Genomic DNA, 18,930 nt, shown 5'->3' on the forward strand with positions numbered 1-18,930 from the left:
CAGAGCTGGAGAAAAGAGACAGTTTAGCCACTCTTTCAGCTCTTTCAGGATGTTACAGTCTGGATTTTGGATCCACTAGCCTGCTTTGTGAATTCCTGCAGGCCTTAAATACAGTTATGATAGGTATAATATATAGCTTTTTTGTACCCAGTGAGGTCTGCACTTCAGCAGTGGTTGCATCGCAATACCTGTGCTGAAGAAGTTGTTTCTGTCATTAAATGACCTTTCTGATCATTGGATTTATTTATTTATTTATTTCACCATAACTCATATTTGTTATTTCTCGCTGAGATTCAGGAAAAGCTGGTTCTGTGCAGCTGCAGCCTCCTGTTGTTCCTGCCTGTTTTTTTACACTTTGTCCCATACGATAAATTTCAGTTATCACTTAGGACGGGCAGGAAAACAACACTGAAACTGGTGATTATGATCTGTAAATGATCTGTGTACTGGCTCTGGATCTAAGCCCTTTCTTAGCTCATTTGAGACATCAGTTAAAAGAACACAGCTTAATATTTGTATTTCAATCATTTTTCTTTTTTCTTTTTCTTTGAAATTTCCATTATTTTAATAGTCTTGATAGATACTTGGAAACTAGATTTATTTTCCATATCAGTTGGAAACTTATCCTTTTGACAAGGGTTGGTTTGTTTTGCTGAAGTTTCTTGCAGACTGAAACCAACAGTACTAATTTTAATACTGTTAATTTTTAACATTTTTACTATTAATAAGTCTTCTTACCTGCCAGGAGACAGATATGGGCAGCATTCAGACAGTGGGGCAGCATCCCAAACTGCATGGACAGGGAAGAGAAAGCACAAGAGGGCATCAAAAATGGAAGCTTTTTGGGACGGGAAGACTCTTGTTCCATGCAAGCAAAAGATTTCTGTAGGGCAGTATTGGTGTTGTGGGCAGTACATTAACAAAAGTACAAAGATAATAATAAAGCTGCAGCTTTTTTAGAGCTGCACCCTCTTGAGAGTGATAAGGAACAGTTCTCCTAAAATTCCTGGTAAGAATAGTTGCAAGTTCATGCTGCCAAAGTCAGCACCAGCACACCTGCGATCATGCCTCGTGCAGAGGGAATATTTCAGGCATGACCTTAAAAGAAGTCAGCTGCAGCTCTGGAACAGATTTCGCTGGATCAAAGATTGGTTCTTATCACAGCGGCCGCTGCCTCCTCATTGTTGGCTGCAATGAGAAGTGAAAAGCAGGATCAGGCCCTCTGTGTGTGCCCCTCTCTCTCCCCCACCCCAATAAGTAAAGAAATATCTGGACATTGTGTGTGTGGATGCAAATATATATAGTGTATGTTAAATATTCTTTTGAGCATCTTGTTTAGGTCGCTCTCATCCTGACAAAAGGGTAAGGGATGAAAAAGAAATGTGGACTAAAGCCCCACTCTGAGCCAGATAGTGGCAGTGGCAGGAGGAAAGCCTTCTCTCTAACAAAACTGCTTACCTGTGAGCTCTGCTCTCTTCCAGAATTCGCTCTGCAGAGCAAATTCTGGCTGCTGTATGTGATTCGGGAGTGGTGTTGTGCATGTACGGGCTGAGTGTTCGAAGGAGTTATTTTGACCTTTCTCATCTCTGACTGGTGTTGTAAAGATGGAGTTTTGTAGAGCAGAGATTTTGTGACAGAGTAATAATAAGAAGGAATCTGACTGCCAGTTGCTCATTACTGGATCTCTTTTAAATGCCAGAACCTTCTATGTTTGCCTTCAAACAACACTGAACACCTAAATCACCATAGTAAACAGATATAGAAAGAGACAGAAAGGTTAAAAGTGTACTCATAATCTCTTGCTTTTTCTCCTAAACATGTTTGATAGCAATATTGTTTCTTAAAAACAATATGACCTCATTTGTAAAGCAATATTCATGCTAAGCTAGTCAGCTGTTAAATATACCCGGCACCGTGCATTATGATGAAGCTAAACCAGAATTTCAATTATTTTCTGGACACATTTAAAATTATAATACTTTACTGGGTTAGTGTTATAGTTCATCCAAATTACTCACAAAGTATCATATCAATCTCTTGCAACTGCTTATTGCTTACATATCGGAGAAGTTAGTCAAAGTAAGCTGCTGCCTGGGGTAATGACCTTCATGCTGCCTTAGTGCTTTGATGGTTATGTGGCTATAAGTGCAAGGATGTCTAATGGTCAAAAGTCAATGTTTGTTGGCCATAATATTTGTCACAAAAGAAACAGACTATTCATTTGGACCAGCGTTTGTAACAGTATGTTCCTGAAAGGAAAATAAAGAGGGAAATAAAACACTTGATGGTCTGTGTACACTTCACTAGTGTCCCTCTTACACTAAAACCCAGCAAATAAAAATTCACACTTCAAATCTCCTTGCAGTTTTTTCATTGCCTGGAATGAAAGATCAAAATGAAGCAAGTCGATGAGGAGGATATATTTCTTTATACCCTCACTTTATACTTACATACCTTATCTAAAGAGATGTTAAGAGACTAATGATGTTGCCGCCATGGTTTAACCAGCTATGAGTAAGCAGAGCAGATTTATGAATATTACCGACGAGCATGGCTTAAAGCAGATCTCACCAGGGCTTCAATATGCCCGTGTATCCAAAGGGAAAATCAAAAGGCCCACTGCTCTGTAGACAAATGTTGTAATAATAGCGTACTTTTCAAGCTATATTAATATTTTTAAAATATAGGCTGTAATATTAAGTCCTAGTCAACAAGTTATTGCAAGGAGCTTACATTTTATGCAGCATCTTCAGCTGCACATGAATTCTGTACTTTAATAAATATATATAGGAAACGCTGGTAGCTTCATCTGTACCCATCACTGGCTCGTGAAGATGAGTACCAAGTAGATCAGGATTTTCAGCTCACCATTAAAACGTGATGCACTTCTCAGTGAGCTCCAGCAACATTTGTACAAGAAGTAGCATTCTGCAGCCCAACAGGTAGGGAAGCTGGAATTTTGAAGAGAAAATGGATGTCCATGGGGATCATCAGTAAAAACATCTGAACTTTGAACTGACCCTGTATGAGTTTACAGGTGCCACTTCAGTAGTCAGGGACATGTCCTGGAGTTACTGTGGCTGAGCTTTTCTCTTAACCCCTTCCTCCGGCAGATTTTCTGTCAAGGTTGACTCACTCAATCCTTAGTCCTTTTACCAAAATCTGGCGGATATTGTTTACACATAAATAGCTGATTATTAAGTAATTGTGGCGGTGAAGCATCATGATTGCATAACCTCTCTGTATGGCAAACAAATGAATGCACTCTTGCCCCAAATGGGACAAACTTAAATGTTCAAGAGCTTTCTTGAATTGAGGCTTAAAGTCTTCTGCATGAAAGTGGGTTTTCTATTATATTTAGCTAAGCTGGTCTGTTTTGATTTGGAGGGGCCAAGAAATAAGCAGCCTTTTAAAAATAATAATCAAATAATTTGTCTCTCACATAGTGCCATTCAATACACTGAAGAAGCTTTAGTTGTTAACAGAAACAGTAATTTCCCGCAGTAGCAGAACATACCTAAACTAATGAAAACAACTGTGTGAAGGGCTAGTACTTCAAGATTTTTACACATTGAATATAGTAATGAAAAGGAATATGATTATATGGATCTATTTTTAGAATAAACATTGTGCTTTCATACAAAGAATTCTTCACTCTGATCAAGAGTCTTTCAGGGGAAGTGTTGATCTTCCCCTGGTTTATTACATTTAATACATCCAGCTTCAAGTTTATCCTGCATACATTTAAGCCAGGGCCCAACTCTTTTCAAGGGGAATAAGTTATGAAGAAATGCTGTCCATGAGATAAGCCATGGATTCAAAAGAAATGAACCAAATATATATATATATATATAAATATTATTATTATCATTTTAGGATAAAAAACAAGTCTCCATAAACACACTCCTCAGCTTCTTTCTATTTATAATTGTATTTAATATAAATGTACTTCATTACTGGAGAGCAGTCTTCATGGCCATACAATAGCAAACAAATTCTTCAGAAGCATCTTTAATTATTCATTTGGCTGTACTATATTTTATGCTACTTTTCATAAATGTTAATCTTTATTATTGCCCTACCAGGAAAAAAAAAAAAAAAAAAAAAAAAAAAGGAAAGAAAGAAAGAAAGAAATACCTGTTATTAAATGACCTATCAGGCTGACATGGATAAATGTTGGTAGCTATTTAATTGTTTCCCATCTGCAGTTTTATACAGTTTCTATCAAACTGAAGGGTAATTTTTTTAGTAGCTGCTTATTTTAAATGTACAAAACCCTTGTGTGTAATTCCATTAGCTGCCCTACAGCATTGCAATCTACAGTTTCCCTGAGGCTGTTGTGAAATATTGATGAAATCCTTGCTTTTGTGGCTTCCTCTGATACACTAAACATTTGTCTGATGTTAGTTGAACTTGAATGGATCTGTTCAGAGTTATATCAGTAGTGACTTCAAAGGCTGTAAGGCTGTTACAGTTTTTTTTTACAAACTGAAGTTTCAAAGCCTTACCATGTGGTACTTTAAAAAAACAAAGTTCATATCAAATGAACCAAAGTGCTAGCAATACACTGGTAAGACTCATTACAATTTCAATTTATACATATATACATATATATATATTTAATTCTGATTGGTAGCTCATCCCATTTAAAGAAATTTAGATTGGTGTTTAGGGGAACCCAGGATAATGAAAGAGGAAAAACATAATTTGAAACATGGGTTTTAAATGAGGTAATCCATAAATTTACAGAGCCACTATGCTGTTTTCCACAACAATAAATAGGACAGGAGAACACTAAAGAAAGGCACAGAGAGACAAAAGTTACAGACTTTTGTTTTCTTAGGTAAAGTGATTTATAGTAGTGCAATTAAAATGACTAATGAGGAAAATATATTTACTGCTACTCTGTTCCTCTAATTGTTCAGGACAAAACTGCGTTTTGGAAAGCCCCCTTTGTGTCTAGTAACAATTACATGCAATTCATATTGGTGTCGTGGTGTTGCAATGACTCCCTGGTATGTGTCTAAAACCTTGCCCAGTGAGGCCAGGACAAGGATTTCCCAGGTGGATGTGCCAGCCGAGGCCAGGTGGTGGGTCTTGTGTTTGTGCACAGCAAGTGGCCATGAAGGTACAGCGCTTTGCATTCAAATTATGCTAGGAGTCATAATTTTCATAACAAGCAAATTTGGCGAAATTACAATCTGGAGAATATCAAACACATTCAGCTGATTGAAATAATAAAATTGCAAGTTCCAAGGCCCTGTAGAAAATAGCAAACAAAGATGCTTTTAACCAAATGCAAATTATTCACTTATACTGTAAAGCCTTCATGTGAGGGACCAAATATATTGGCTCAGCATGTGGTTCCATCCGTTTCTAGAGCAGCTAGCACCCGGCCACTCAGCCCCTCAGACTGGCTGAATGCAGGGCAAGGCAAGTGGGACTGAAGGTGTTTTTTTAATCAGTGCAATCACTGACTATGCAAACAACTTCGTCCTTAAGGAGAAATTTTTGAAAAATTTCAGGAAAAACTCCACAGTCATTCTTTCCTCTCCATGGATTCAGTTCGGCAGAATGCATCAGCTCACCTCTTTTTCTTTTTCTTTTTTCTTTTTTTTTCTTTCCAGCCTTCCTTTTGTTTGTTTCTTTTCTTGTCTTATTATTGGTTTTGCTTCACGTTTACAGGTAGCTCGCAAACCAGTTCACTGCACATATGCTTCCAGCCACTGATCATTTTCATTTGTCTCATGACTGTGTAGGACGCAATGTACAAAAGACATAATCTTTTCTCCTTTGTGCTGCTAAAAGTCCCACTGAAGCTAGCGGGTATTTTGCCTTCTTAACTAGTAGGAAATTGGACATTTAATAGAAAACTTTATAATACAACTCTAATTAGAGTACAAAAAAATGAAAGCCCCAAATTACTTCATTTCAGCATCATATATAAATAATGGTTATGGCTCCATGGAGTTGCCTTTGTGTGTTAAAATTCAGTTATGGCAGAAGCCACTCCAAGAGGGGCTGGAGCTGTATTTCCTTGCTCCTCATCGGCAGTGCTTTGCAAGCATGTCACCACAGAGGTTGTTTCTATCCTCCAGCAGTTGCTGCTAGTGCATCTTTTTTTTTTTTTTTTTTTTCCTCCTCTGCAAGAGATGCAAATTTATGCACAAGCTGTTTTAACTATTTTACAAACAGAGTTCTAAAAATGTTCTAAAAAAAAAAAAAAGGCAAAATAAATAAATAAAAAGTAATAAAAAGTATAGAGGCAAAATGTGCAAATACTTTCCTATTATCCAAAATAGTTAGCAGGCTAGACAGTTGAGCATGTTCAACATTGTCTGGGGTTTGAGGAAAGTCTAAAACCTTCCTCAGGATGCTGAAGCACAGGCCTTTAGGAATAAACCTCACACTGCCAGGACATTTAGACCAGATGACAGACTCATTTCATCTCTGACACCCATGATTCAGAGACAGACTCTCTGCTCCCTCCACAGTGAGAATGGTAACCTTTCTCTGTGTTTTCTTTCCATATGGCAGAACTTATCAGGAAGTTAGGTCCTTGGTGCAGAAATTTTTAACATAGTCTAAAATATTCTAAAATTATATCATTTACTCTCGTATCACAAATTTCATGTTTTGAGAGTTCTTTCCATGGAATTCCATCACATTTCCAGACTGCTGCATTGCTTTTAGTCCTGTTAAATTCCAAAATGCCTTTGATATAAGAGTTATGCAGTTGAGTAGGGATTTTTTTCCCCTTCAGTTGCCAATTTATCTCTTCAGTTGATTTTCAAACTGTGATGAATCTACGGCAATGAACTTCTACAAAGAGCCAGGTTAAGATTTGTCTTTGAGTAGCTAATGTAGTTAGACATTTTTGAGAAAAAGGAATGAGAAGTGGTCATTATCCATTATCTGCATGAAATATTTCAGAGAAAGAAACAGCTTTTGCCAAACACAAAAAGATGTTTGAGTTGAAGCCAGACAAGAAGGAAACAAGATCACCTTATAGCACTGTGAGATTGCTCTACTAATGATGTTATTTCAAGTGAAACTGGAATATATATATGAAGAAGTGCAGATGGTGCATGGGTTTTACATGGATTAGCAGTGTTGTTCTGGACAATGATTCACTGTCCCTTCTCTTGGCAGAAAATAAATTTTCCAGTCTTGGAAAGAAACATATATATATATAAATGTTTCTTTATGTGGAAAAAGAGCAAATTTGATTGAAAATAACATCCACTGGTGGAAAAGTTAACAGTAAAATTTAACACTTTAAAAAAGAAAGACGTGTTCACACTCTAAAGTTTAAGTTCAGAAGTGAAGTATAACATGGTGCAAATTATGGCAACTCTGGGGTACAAGGGCCTGAAAGTCAGTTTTGGGTTCAACATCACTGGGAGCTTGGCTCAGGGCTGCCTATGTAGTATGGTCAAGATTTCAAGGTAAACATGATGGACTTTTAGACACTTAATTTAAAAAAAAAAAAATGCAGGTGTATTGACTAGACCTGTTTTCTTCTAGATACTTTGTAGAAATATTCCAGAAATATCTAGGAAAATGTACTCTTTTGAAGAATAAAGAATCAGCTGTTTACTGCACCCCTTGTCCTAGAGAAGTAGATTGCTTCAGTTACAATGAATCCAGTCACAAAGGCATGATGGGAAGTAAAAAAAAAAAAAAAAAAAAAAAGTTAAAATATTTGAGAATTGCATTTATGGTTATTATCCATACGATAATATTATCCTTACTTATGTCATGATCTTGACATACACTGTCTTGGGATCAATCAGCACTAAAACCAAATACTGTATTTCCATTTAGGAAGCCAGAAATTGCTTCCATTCTATGTTCTGAAGCTCCTGGGCTTTGTCCAGGCTTCAAGATGGTGAAATTTCAGTCCCTTGCTTCTTTGGGACTGCACATTGCACATCTCCCATCTCTGACTGGGCCTGTTTAATATTGGTGGGAAAAATTCTCAGATGGGAAAAAGAGGAAGCATTCATCTGGTTACGGAGTTTGGATTTCTTTTACATATATATATATATATATTATTTTATTTTTTCCATAAGACAGCTATATATGATCAACTCAGAGGTTTGGAATGTCAGAATAAGCCTGGGGGAGAACTGGTGGGAAGAGAACAGGTCACTCAACAATTTATTATATGGACATCAGTATGACATGCAAAATTTATGCTACTTATTACAGACACTGCATTTAAAGCAAGTGGGTGTAAAGACTTAAGACACCCTTTATATAAGGCTTATAAAATAAATAATGCAAAGTTGACTTACACTAATATTATCTCTGTTAAATAGCTACATTAATTCATATCAAGCTTTACATGCAATGAAATCTTACTAAAAAAACACTGTTGGAAGGTGACAGGCATTTCTTGTACCCTAGGTTCTCTGCACAGAAGAGGTCTCCACTGTCCTTAAAATGCCCACAGCAACTTAAATCATTTAGATAAACAGGAATGATCTTAGAAGTAGGATACTGAAATGTGCTTTCAAAGCTGCCCAGAACCCTTAGATGTTATTAAAGTGGACCTGACTGATGATTTTGTGAAATTTTGACAATGCTTTCTAAAAAGTTATTTTACTGCTATCATAAGATTATGTCTGAATGTTATGCAGACAAAAAAAGAGGATTTCTCAGCACGAGTTACTCTTCTGTAAAGGTTATAGTAAACATGTCAATGCCTAATTAAGCAGAAAATTTTATCTGTATTGTGGGGGATGTGCAGCTGTCTGGTACTTCTGTTTTTTCTACTAAATCCATTTAGAAGGACAAAGGATATGGTGGAGAAGGAACTGCTCTATGTATCATCCAAAAAAAAAAAAAAAAAAAACCTTCTGGTGAAAAATGGGTTAATAATATTCAAAGAGTTGGTGCTGAAATGGAGAATCAAATTTGCACTGACCCAAAACTGTGTGAATGCTATTTGTTGTCTGTTTTGTCTGATTCCTTCATTGAATTCCCTCCTTATTTTTGTTTTGCTGGGTGTAATATGCTTGGCACTGTGATACATCCTGGCAAGGGGCCAGTGCTGCTACCTACGCTGTGCAGTATCTCTAACACCGCGAGAACCATGTCAGTCCTGCTCATCAGTTCATGCTGCTTGTTTAACAAGGTTACTGCTCGTGACGTGCAGGAGTTTTGCCGCCTCCATGTCCCTCCGTTCTCCATGTCCCCCTGAAAAACATTTGAGCTTAGAAAGGGATACATGGAAAGTGTTATCTTGTTATCAGGGAAGACATTCAGGGTGGTGAGATAAATATTTTACTCTTAGTATTGTCTTTACTGTCTGATCATCTGTAAATGGGGCTACTAATATTTGCTGTACCCCAACATACTGCTAAAAGACATACTGGTTTAATATTTAACACAACATTTAATGTTACCTACTTTGCTGAAAGCATCTCCTGAAGTGCATAGCATTCCTCCCAAATATGATCATTATTTCCTCCTGTTAAGATGGTGTCCAGGTCCTTTGCTCTTAGCCACTACTGCTACCTATACCTCTGGTCATGAAGCTGCCTGGAGTAAGTCAAGCCCAGCTCTAAGCTGTTGGGATCTGCACAGGTCCTAAAACTATGGGAATGGTGTAGGAAAGATGGTTTGTGTGGGTCTCTTAGTACAGCACAGAGAGAGCCATTGTTTCCCTCTTTGTATGCTGCAGGTTAATCCAGGAAACTATTGTGGTTCATTTCTTTGGCTTGACCATAAACTCTTGTTAAAAGGGGTCTGATGCATTCCCAGTTCTTCTTAAATGCAAGTAGGTTGGAAAATTGAAAGATGAAAAAAAATGTGAAAGGCCTCTTCTGTATGTTAACAAAAATGTTTCTAGTTTTTCTGCCCCTCCATTTGGATTTGCTGTAAGAATATAATTTGCACAAGATTATCAAATTCAGCATGTCAAAATAAGCCAGGTTTCAAAAAGCCATTCATTAGCTTTTCTTAGAAGTTGGGAAGGAATTGGATTTTAAACAAGTAACACTTTTAGGTTCATTTGCCTTGTTCTTTCTGAGCTTTTAACGTTATGATTTAGTCTTACCTCACAATTACAGCTAGTAGAGTTTTATTTTATTTTTGCCTTGTTACTTTTAAGGACAGCTTTAACTGGGGAGTTTTGGAGTTGTGGTTTTACAAAATTACCTGACACAAAAAGCTAGGTCTTCAGCATGCAAAGTACCCCTGCCGTGCAATCCCAAGGGTTAGCACCACAGTGTTGGCTCCTACCTGAAAGAGCACATCGAAGTATCTCCTGCAAAGACCTGTGCTTCTGAAATCAGTGCTTGGTTTTGATGAGTAGCTGTCTGTAACAGTGAATTGTTTCAACAGCTGCTTACATTGCGTGTAGCAGCTTTGCAATGGCTGTTAAAAAAATTACTCAAGAATCTTGTGAAAAAAAAATGTCTGAACCAGTTCTACTGCTCCATCTCTTCTGGGAGTGAATTGTTGGTTGTGATGGATTGATGGGAATTTATACAGTGACTGCAATGGAGATGGTTCACCCTTAAGGATCCCCTTTTCTGATTCTTCAGTCTATTTCTACCTAGGTTATCTCCCATAATTTCAATAGAAGTACTACTGATGTAGGGCCAGGGGGAAAAAAAAATCCTTAATTAATTTAAAAATTTACAACTCTTATATTATCAAGTTCATTTTAGTTAATTACATAGTTCATTTGTCAAAGAAAATCATTCTGGATTTATTCTACTTTTCCAGTTTTACAGTTAACTTTGGTCTACCTCTGTCACATCTAAATACTCTTCTGTAACTTCCAAGGGTTCTTGCCCTGAAACATATGTACGTGTTTTTATCAAAGCACAATTTGCTTTTATGGCACACAGTACATTATTTTTACAAACAAAAGAGTTCCACTTAAGCCTATTAGTGCTTTCAAATGTTGTATTTTGACATTTAAATTATTTGTGTACGTTCTAAAGTGCTTTTTTTAGGTGATCAAATGGCAAAAGATTACTGTACCTAGATGATTCTATGAACCAGGAAGATTATGGCAGTTATTTTTCTTCTATTTCTTGCCAATTCTACCCTTCCTTTCACTGAGGCTAAAAACAATTTGATAGAATTGAAGCTTTTAGAATAAACTTTAAATTCTTACATATGAATTTTCCAACTGTCCCATTACAGGACAGTTAGAATTATAGTCCCATGACAGGAAAATTATTAACTCAGAATCTCTGGCAGTTATAAAGAATTATGATCATCTGCCAATAGAATGCAGCAACCTTCACAAAAAGAGACATCATTTGGCTTTTTTTCACTTCCAGAAGTAACAAGCAATAAAGTTGTAGATTAAAATGAAGTCCAGTAAAGAAAACACAGTGAAACTAGAAATCTTGAACTGTAGCATTCTCCTTTAGCAAGTTATTTCATATATTGACATTACATTTCAGGTTATGTCCAAGAGGAAGATTTAAAGGAAGAAGAAGATATAAAGGAGGAGGAAGAAGATGATGATGACAACAATTCAACTGCTCACCTCCAGGGCAGCAATGACACTGGCACGGATGAGGAACACGATGTGGGTCCTGAGCAGAAAGGGAACTTTAGTTACCAGAATTCCCCTGTCAGTCATATATCTAACCAGGATGCAGAAAATGAATCACTATTAAGTGATGGTAGTGACCACGTGACAGATATTAAAAGCATTTGCTCTAGAGAGCCACAGGATCCAAAAACCAGCACCCATCCCAAAGCCCAGAATGAAGCACACAACTGCATGGATAAAATGACAGCGGTCTATGCCAACATACTGTCAGACTCTTATTGGACAGGCTTAGGGCTGGGTTTCAAGTTGTCTAACTCTGAAAAGAGGAGTTGTGACAACAGAAATGGAGGGAACAAAGCTGATTTTGATTGGCACCAAGACGCACTGTCAAAAAGCTTACAACAGAATTTACCTTCCAGACCTGTCTCGAAACCCAACCTGTTCAGCTCCGTCCAGCTCTACAGGCAGAGCAGCAAAATGTGTGGAACTGTTTTCACAGGCGCCAGCAGGTTTCGGTGCCGGCAGTGCAGTGCTGCCTATGACACGCTGGTCGAACTAACAGTTCATATGAATGAAACAGGTCACTACCAAGATGACAACCACAAAAAGGACAAGCACAGACCTACCAGCTACTCAAAGCCTCGAAAAAGGGCTTTCCAGGACATGGACAAGGAAGATGCACAAAAAGTTCTGAAGTGTATGTTCTGTGGTGACTCCTTCGATTCCCTTCAAGATCTGAGCGTTCATATGATAAAAACAAAACATTACCAAAAAGTGCCTTTGAAGGAGCCGGTACCAACCATTTCTTCAAAAATGGTCACTCCAGCAAAGAAACGTGTGTTTGATGTTAACAGGCCTTGTTCCCCCGATTCCACAACGGGGTCTTTCTCAGATTCTTTTTCTCCGCAGAAGAACGCAAACCTGCAGTTGTCATCTAACAACCGCTATGGCTACCAGAATGGCGCCAGCTATACTTGGCAGTTTGAGGCCTGTAAATCCCAGATTTTGAAGTGTATGGAGTGTGGAAGCTCCCATGACACCTTGCAGCAGCTCACGACCCACATGATGGTTACTGGCCATTTCTTGAAAGTCACAAGTTCAGCTTCAAAGAAAGGAAAGCAACTTGTTCTGGATCCTCTAGCTGTGGAAAAAATGCAATCACTGTCTGAAGCACCAGCCAATGACAGCCCGGTTTCAAAATCAAACAGTAAATCATCTGCAGAATGCATAGCTCCCACTTCTGAAATAAAAAAAGAAAGTAAAAAAGATAAAACTGATGATGCAAACAAAGATGAGAAAGCAGTAAAAACTGAAGAGTATGAAGACACCCTTCAGAAACCACTGGATCCCACAATGAAATACCAGTACCTCAGAGAAGAAGATTTAGAAGATGGTTCAAAGGGTGGTGGGGACATTTTAAAGTCTTTGGAGAACACTGTCACAACAGCCATCAATAAAGCTCAGAATGGAGCACCCAGCTGGAGTGCATACCCCAGCATCCACGCAGCTTATCAGCTCTCAGAGGGAGCTAAGCCATCTTTGCCTGTGGGTTCCCAAGTACTGCAAATCAGGCCAACCATCACCAATAAGTTGAGGCCCATAGCTCCAAAGTGGAAGGTCATGCCTCTGGTCCCTATCTCAGCAAATGTGGCCCAGTGCACTCAAGTGAAGAAAGAAACTGATGACAAGGAGGAAGTACAAAAGGACTATGCTAAAGATGGCATCCAAGCGGAGCCTGCCTCACTCAGTCAGAGTGAAAGAGAACCTCCCCTCAAATCTGAAGTCTCTGTGGAGCCAAAAAAGACGGAACCATGCCCCTTGAAAGAAGAAGACAAAATTAAAGAAGATAGTGGAAAAGAAAAACCAGTCCTCAAGGAACCAACAGCAGCTTCTCTTAGCAATGGTTGTGCTGCTGCCAACCATTCATCTGAGCTGCCTTGTGTCAACCCTCTCAGTGCCCTGCAGTCAGTACTGAATAATCACTTGGGCAAAGCCACAGAGCCTTTACGGCCCCAATCCAACTCCAGCCCCAGCTCTAGCACAATTTCTATGTTCCACAAATCTAATCTAAATATGATGGAGAAGCCAGTGTTATCTCCTACTCCAACCCCACCAAAGCCTGCAAGTGTGTCCAGGCACTATTTGTTTGAAAACAATGATCAGCCTATTGACCTGACCAAATCTAAAGGCAAGAAAGCTGAGTCAGCTCAAGCACAATCCTGTACTTCTCCACCTCAAAAACATGCTCTGTCTGACATTGCTGACATGGTCAAAGTTCTTCCCAAAGCTACTACACCAAAACCTGCTGCATCTTCGAGGATCCCATCTATGAAATTGGAAATAGATGTCCGACGCTTTGAGGATGTCTCAACAGAAGTCTCCACTCTGCATAAAAGGAAGGGCAGACAGTCAAACTGGAACCCTCAGCATCTCCTCATTTTGCAGGCTCAATTTGCTTCCAGCCTCTTCCAGACATCCGAAGGTAAATATTTATTATCAGATCTAGGCCCACAGGAGCGTATGCAGATTTCAAAATTTACCGGACTGTCAATGACCACCATCAGCCATTGGTTGGCAAACGTCAAGTACCAACTTAGGAAAACCGGAGGAACAAAGTTTTTGAAAAACATGGACAAAGGGCATCCAGTCTTTTATTGCAGCGACTGTGCATCTCAATTTCGAACCCCATCTACTTACATTAGCCACTTAGAATCTCATCTAGGTTTCCAAATGAAAGACATGAACAGGCTGGCTGTGGAGCAGCAAACCAAGGTAGAGCAAGAAATCTCCAGAGTTTCAGTTCAAAGATCTCCTGAAACAATAGCTGGAGAAGAGGACACAGACTCTAAGTTCAAATGTAAGTTGTGCTGTCGGACATTTGCGAGCAAACATGCAGTAAAACTTCATCTAAGCAAAACACACAGCAAGTCACCAGAACACCATTCACAATTTGTAGCAGAAGTGGATGAAGAATAACTCTTAAGGTATGCATGCTCTATAGCGAGTTTTGATTTCATCCTTGTGAGGAGGCCTCTTAAAACATTCGTACTTTATGAAATGTAGGAAAACACTATAAAATGCATAATGTACTGCTGCTTCATTAATCTAATTGCATGTACACATTCATTTTATAATGTTTTCAGGAAGAGAGCTTGATAAATGCAGAACTACATTGCCCCATACAGAAAAGTTGCTTCTTATTTTCAAAATAGCTGTTTTCCCAGTTCTTACTCTCTTTCTGTTTCTAAGAATTAATAGTTTTCACATCCTATGCACTTCAATGTGGAATGCAACAACTAAATGCTACTCTTTTACAATGAGAATGGAAAAAAAAAAAAAAGAAAAAAAAAAAAGCGCACTGAAAACCAAAAGATTACAACCTTCAGTGCTAACACACCTGTAAATCTGATTTTGATGGGGGAAAAGAAGACAATTCAAATGTCAAATTAGCAAAATAATAGTCCAAGTTCCTCACACACTCAAACCCAACCTGAAGAATCTACTAATAATTGAAAAGTTTATGTCCAGAAGTTTGGTTATTCGTTCAATAATATTTGGATATTCAGTTTTGTAAAATATTTTAATATTTTACACTTACTTAAACATTTACTATTGTGAGTGGCCTTTTTTGTAGCATCAGTTTAACCTTTCTCTCCATCATGTCTCTGCTCATTCCTTTTTTAATCCTGAAGATGTGTGATTATATTTTGTTTCATGTTGGTGGGCATGTCAATCCTGGAACATCACTGACTTCAGTGCAAAATTTCGTATAACCTGGGAGGGAGGGGGTTGATGCTTAATTGAGGAAACTGCTAGATTTTTTTACAAGGTTAATATTTCAAAGACCTGTTAATAGGATACTTTTACATTACTGTTGGTATTTTTTATTTTATTTTTTTTGCTGAAAGATACACCAAACAAAGTACTGCCACAATCAATGTTTATAATATGTAATGTAATATTCAGATTACACACAATTTTTGCATTTTTAATTTTGCTTGATTCACAAACTTGAATCTTCTTGATTTAAATAAATATGCAGACATCAACTAAAAGTCCAAATAGAAGTTTTCTGTTCTAACACGTTTATTTCCAGCAAGGCTCTGTTAGTCATTCCCAGCAATTTCACCAGCAAACTCAGGCACTGCTTCTGTTTGCAGAATAATCATGTGCAGATTCAGATTTTCTCCAACATGTTCATTACTTAGATAACATTTGGAAAATGAATTCATCAGACAGTCAAAATTAAAGATGTGTTGTGAATTGTCACTTACGCCAGCTGCTATTGTGGCTATTCTCTGGCTAATTGAGGGTGCAAGCACTTTGAGGATGAATACCCGTTTGTGTGAAGATTTCACATTTGTTTGCTGCAAATATTCAGGAAGCTTTAAAAAACACTTTTGGTGTACAAAGCCAGCACAAGGACTATGCATCACTTAAGCTTCGATAAAAAGACTACTTTTGAATAATTTAAACCACTAATCAAAGGGTTACTTTGGGATGGGTAATATAAGCTATTACTATAGAGTATAACGTCAGTATTCAAGTGCAGTAAGATTTAAGTTTTGCATACATCTTGTATGTACTGTCTGTCTATGACTAGATTTATCCCTTCTGCGTATTTTAGCCAGCAAAATACAGTTTAACTCAAAGGGAGTTTATTTTCTCAATAATGCTAATATCCTTAAATGTCCATTTTGGCATTTTTAACCCAACATTAGAATCTAGTACAAAAACAGAAAATAAATGTTCCTTGTTTGTCTGATAATAACTGATTTTCTGCCTAACCATTCTATAACCCTTCCAAATCAATATACCTGCCAAAATATCAGAAAATTGCAAGAGATTGGTTGGGAAAAATGTACCATATTTCATTTCCTTACTCACCAGTTAACGATTATTAAGACTTTGACATTCATAGTTTTCACACAAGAGATATCAGAGCAAACCAATAATTTGGGTACTATCAAACAAAAGCTATCTGCCAAACATATTAATAAAACAGCTATTTTGGCATATTCATGGCTTAATACCTGACAAATGTTTCAGATTTGGTCTTAAAAGCACCATGTTATTATGAAGAGGCAAACCAAACACCCACCTTTATAAACATGTTACTATTCCTCAGGATTTGGGGAAGAAGTACAAAGAAAAAAAAATCTCAGAGGGAAAAAAAATGGTTTCTGCATTGTAATAACCTCCACAGACACATCACGGGTATTATTCAGGTGATATGTGACTACATAAATAAGGTACTGTCCTTCCTGCCTTTGGGTACCCAGAAATTGCTGTCCTTTTAATACTCATCCATTTCTAATTTATATCAAGATGCAGGTTGTATCTTACCTTTGAAAAAATATATTTAAATTGCAATGACAGAGTGATAGCACTGTTATCTGGAACTATAATTTTAGTTGGTATGCATGATAGCACAAATTGTATGAAATGATGGGGTATTTTGGATAGCATTGTAAAGATTTTATTACAGTTTTGGAGCTGTAAGCCTACCTAAGTTCTGACTATGTTAAAAGTGTGGAGGCCAGAGTTTATTCATATGGTTTCTTCCTGAGATCTACAAGGAGACTAAATCAAATAACAGAGATTTTCAGGGTTTACTTATTCATACCATGTATTTTAGGATTCAGTATGCATTTGAATAAAAACATAGAGAAGAACACAGTATTTAGAAACAAGAAATATAAAGCATACTGAAATTCTTAAAATGTACACATGCATCTGCATTCACTTCTAGGCAATACTGTAGTTGAATAGAAATAAAAGTAGAGAAAATATATGGAAATAAATGGAAATAAAACAGTAGAAAGTGTACTCAGTAGAGAAATACTTTAACTACTTTATATATTTTAATGAAATATACTATTAAAAGTTATTTTAAAATGTTGACTATCGTTAAAATATGAATGAATAATCGGTGATAGTACTGTAGAAAAATGTGTTATGTATATGGTTTTATTTCTAAGACCTCTGTGAGCCTGTTTATAAGAAATTCACTATAAATTCTTCTTAAATGTAAAGACACACATGTCTGTTTTATATTCATCTTTGGTGTTTTCTTGAATTCCTTTAACTGATATGGGCTTAGTAATATAATGTAAAATCATGTGTAATATGCAACAATCAGATGTCTCTATACTCATTCATTTAACCTGCTACAAAACTGTTTTATTGCTATTCTTCAAAGACAACCCATGAACATTAGGGAGCATGGCTTTAATCAGATTTAATTTGTTTATTGACTAAGACCTTTGAAGAGCATTTATTATTATTATTATTATTATTTATTTATTTATTTATTTATTTTAATTTGAACTAGAATTTTTAACTTGATCCAAGAAGAAAAGACAATGCAAAATTTTATTTCTCACTTTAAATTCAGGTGATGGGGTTGGCTAGAAACTGTTCAGTAACCGAGGCTCTCTCTGGTCTTATCTATGACTTTTTATAGAAATAAGTCTCCATAGAGTTAAATTTACCAACTTGATTGGAGAGATTTCTTTTTTAAAAGACCCTGATAAGTAAACAAACAGCTACCTGAAATGAACTAATTTGAAAGTAAGGCTGCTGCAAAACAAAAAAATGAGTCATAATGATAAACAGTTTTTCTCTCTGTTTCCTCCTTTGTCTTTTTTTAACCATCAAGTTTAAAGCTTCTACAGTGCTTTTTTTTCTACTTTATAGGAGACAACTGACATTCTGTGGTAAATGGAAGAAAGAGCAGAGCAGAACTGAAAATCCTCTAATGCACTGACACTAACTTGCCCTCTATTGTTGAAAATGAGCAGGCAATCATGATTGTTCATCAAATGGCTCCTAATGCAGTTAAAGCATTCAGCTATAATTTCTCCTTGCATTTATAATTACTGTCATAGACTGCACACCTCAGTGAGCAGATTAAAGCTATAAACTATTTAGCCGTAGCTTTAAGATGAGGAACTTGATTTGTCTGGCAGCAGTTATTTGTTAGAGAGCTTGACACTTCACATAAAAATGACTCAACTTGATGAAGAACAATGCAGTTTAAGCAATGCAGTGATTTTAAATCAGTCATTATACCACGCCCTGTAAGAATTGCAAAGCAATTTGTTAAATGATATATAGGACACGTAGATAACTGTATGTGTTAAGTATACCAAAATAGAAGATTTTTTTTGTCTGTGGATTTTATTTTCTCATCTCTTCTGAAACAGTAGGAGCTGCTCTGAACATCACATTCTGCTATTAGCCAATATTGGTGGTACATAGGCAAAGCCAATTGCATGAATTAGTTGTCCAAAACTATATTTTAGAGAATTTAGCTTGCTCTTCATGTTTCACTTCTTCTTAGTAGCAAACATTAAAAACTGAGACCCTCTTAGAAGAATCAAACATGCTGGGACTGCAGT

The 18,930-nt window shown here is 37.0% G+C and overlaps 1 protein-coding gene across 2 annotated transcripts in view; it reads left to right on the forward strand.

Annotated features, from left to right (window-relative positions):
* The window catches only part of TSHZ2 (teashirt zinc finger homeobox 2), a 222,942-nt gene that overhangs the window by 126,250 nt on the left and 77,762 nt on the right, over nt 1–18,930 (forward strand). Inside the window, exon 2 of one of the 2 annotated variants that reach the window (XM_032198296.1) lies at nt 11,433–14,511. In XM_032198296.1, coding sequence (XP_032054187.1) covers nt 11,433–14,503 — 3,071 coding nt within the window. In that variant the 3' untranslated portion in view covers nt 14,504–14,511. The remainder of the gene's footprint in view (nt 1–11,432; nt 14,512–18,930) is intronic. The other variant, XM_032198297.1, reaches the window with a different exon arrangement.

Source organism: Aythya fuligula, chromosome 16 (assembly GCF_009819795.1).
Source record: "Aythya fuligula isolate bAytFul2 chromosome 16, bAytFul2.pri, whole genome shotgun sequence".
In the NCBI taxonomy this organism is placed as follows: domain Eukaryota; kingdom Metazoa; phylum Chordata; class Aves; order Anseriformes; family Anatidae; genus Aythya; species Aythya fuligula.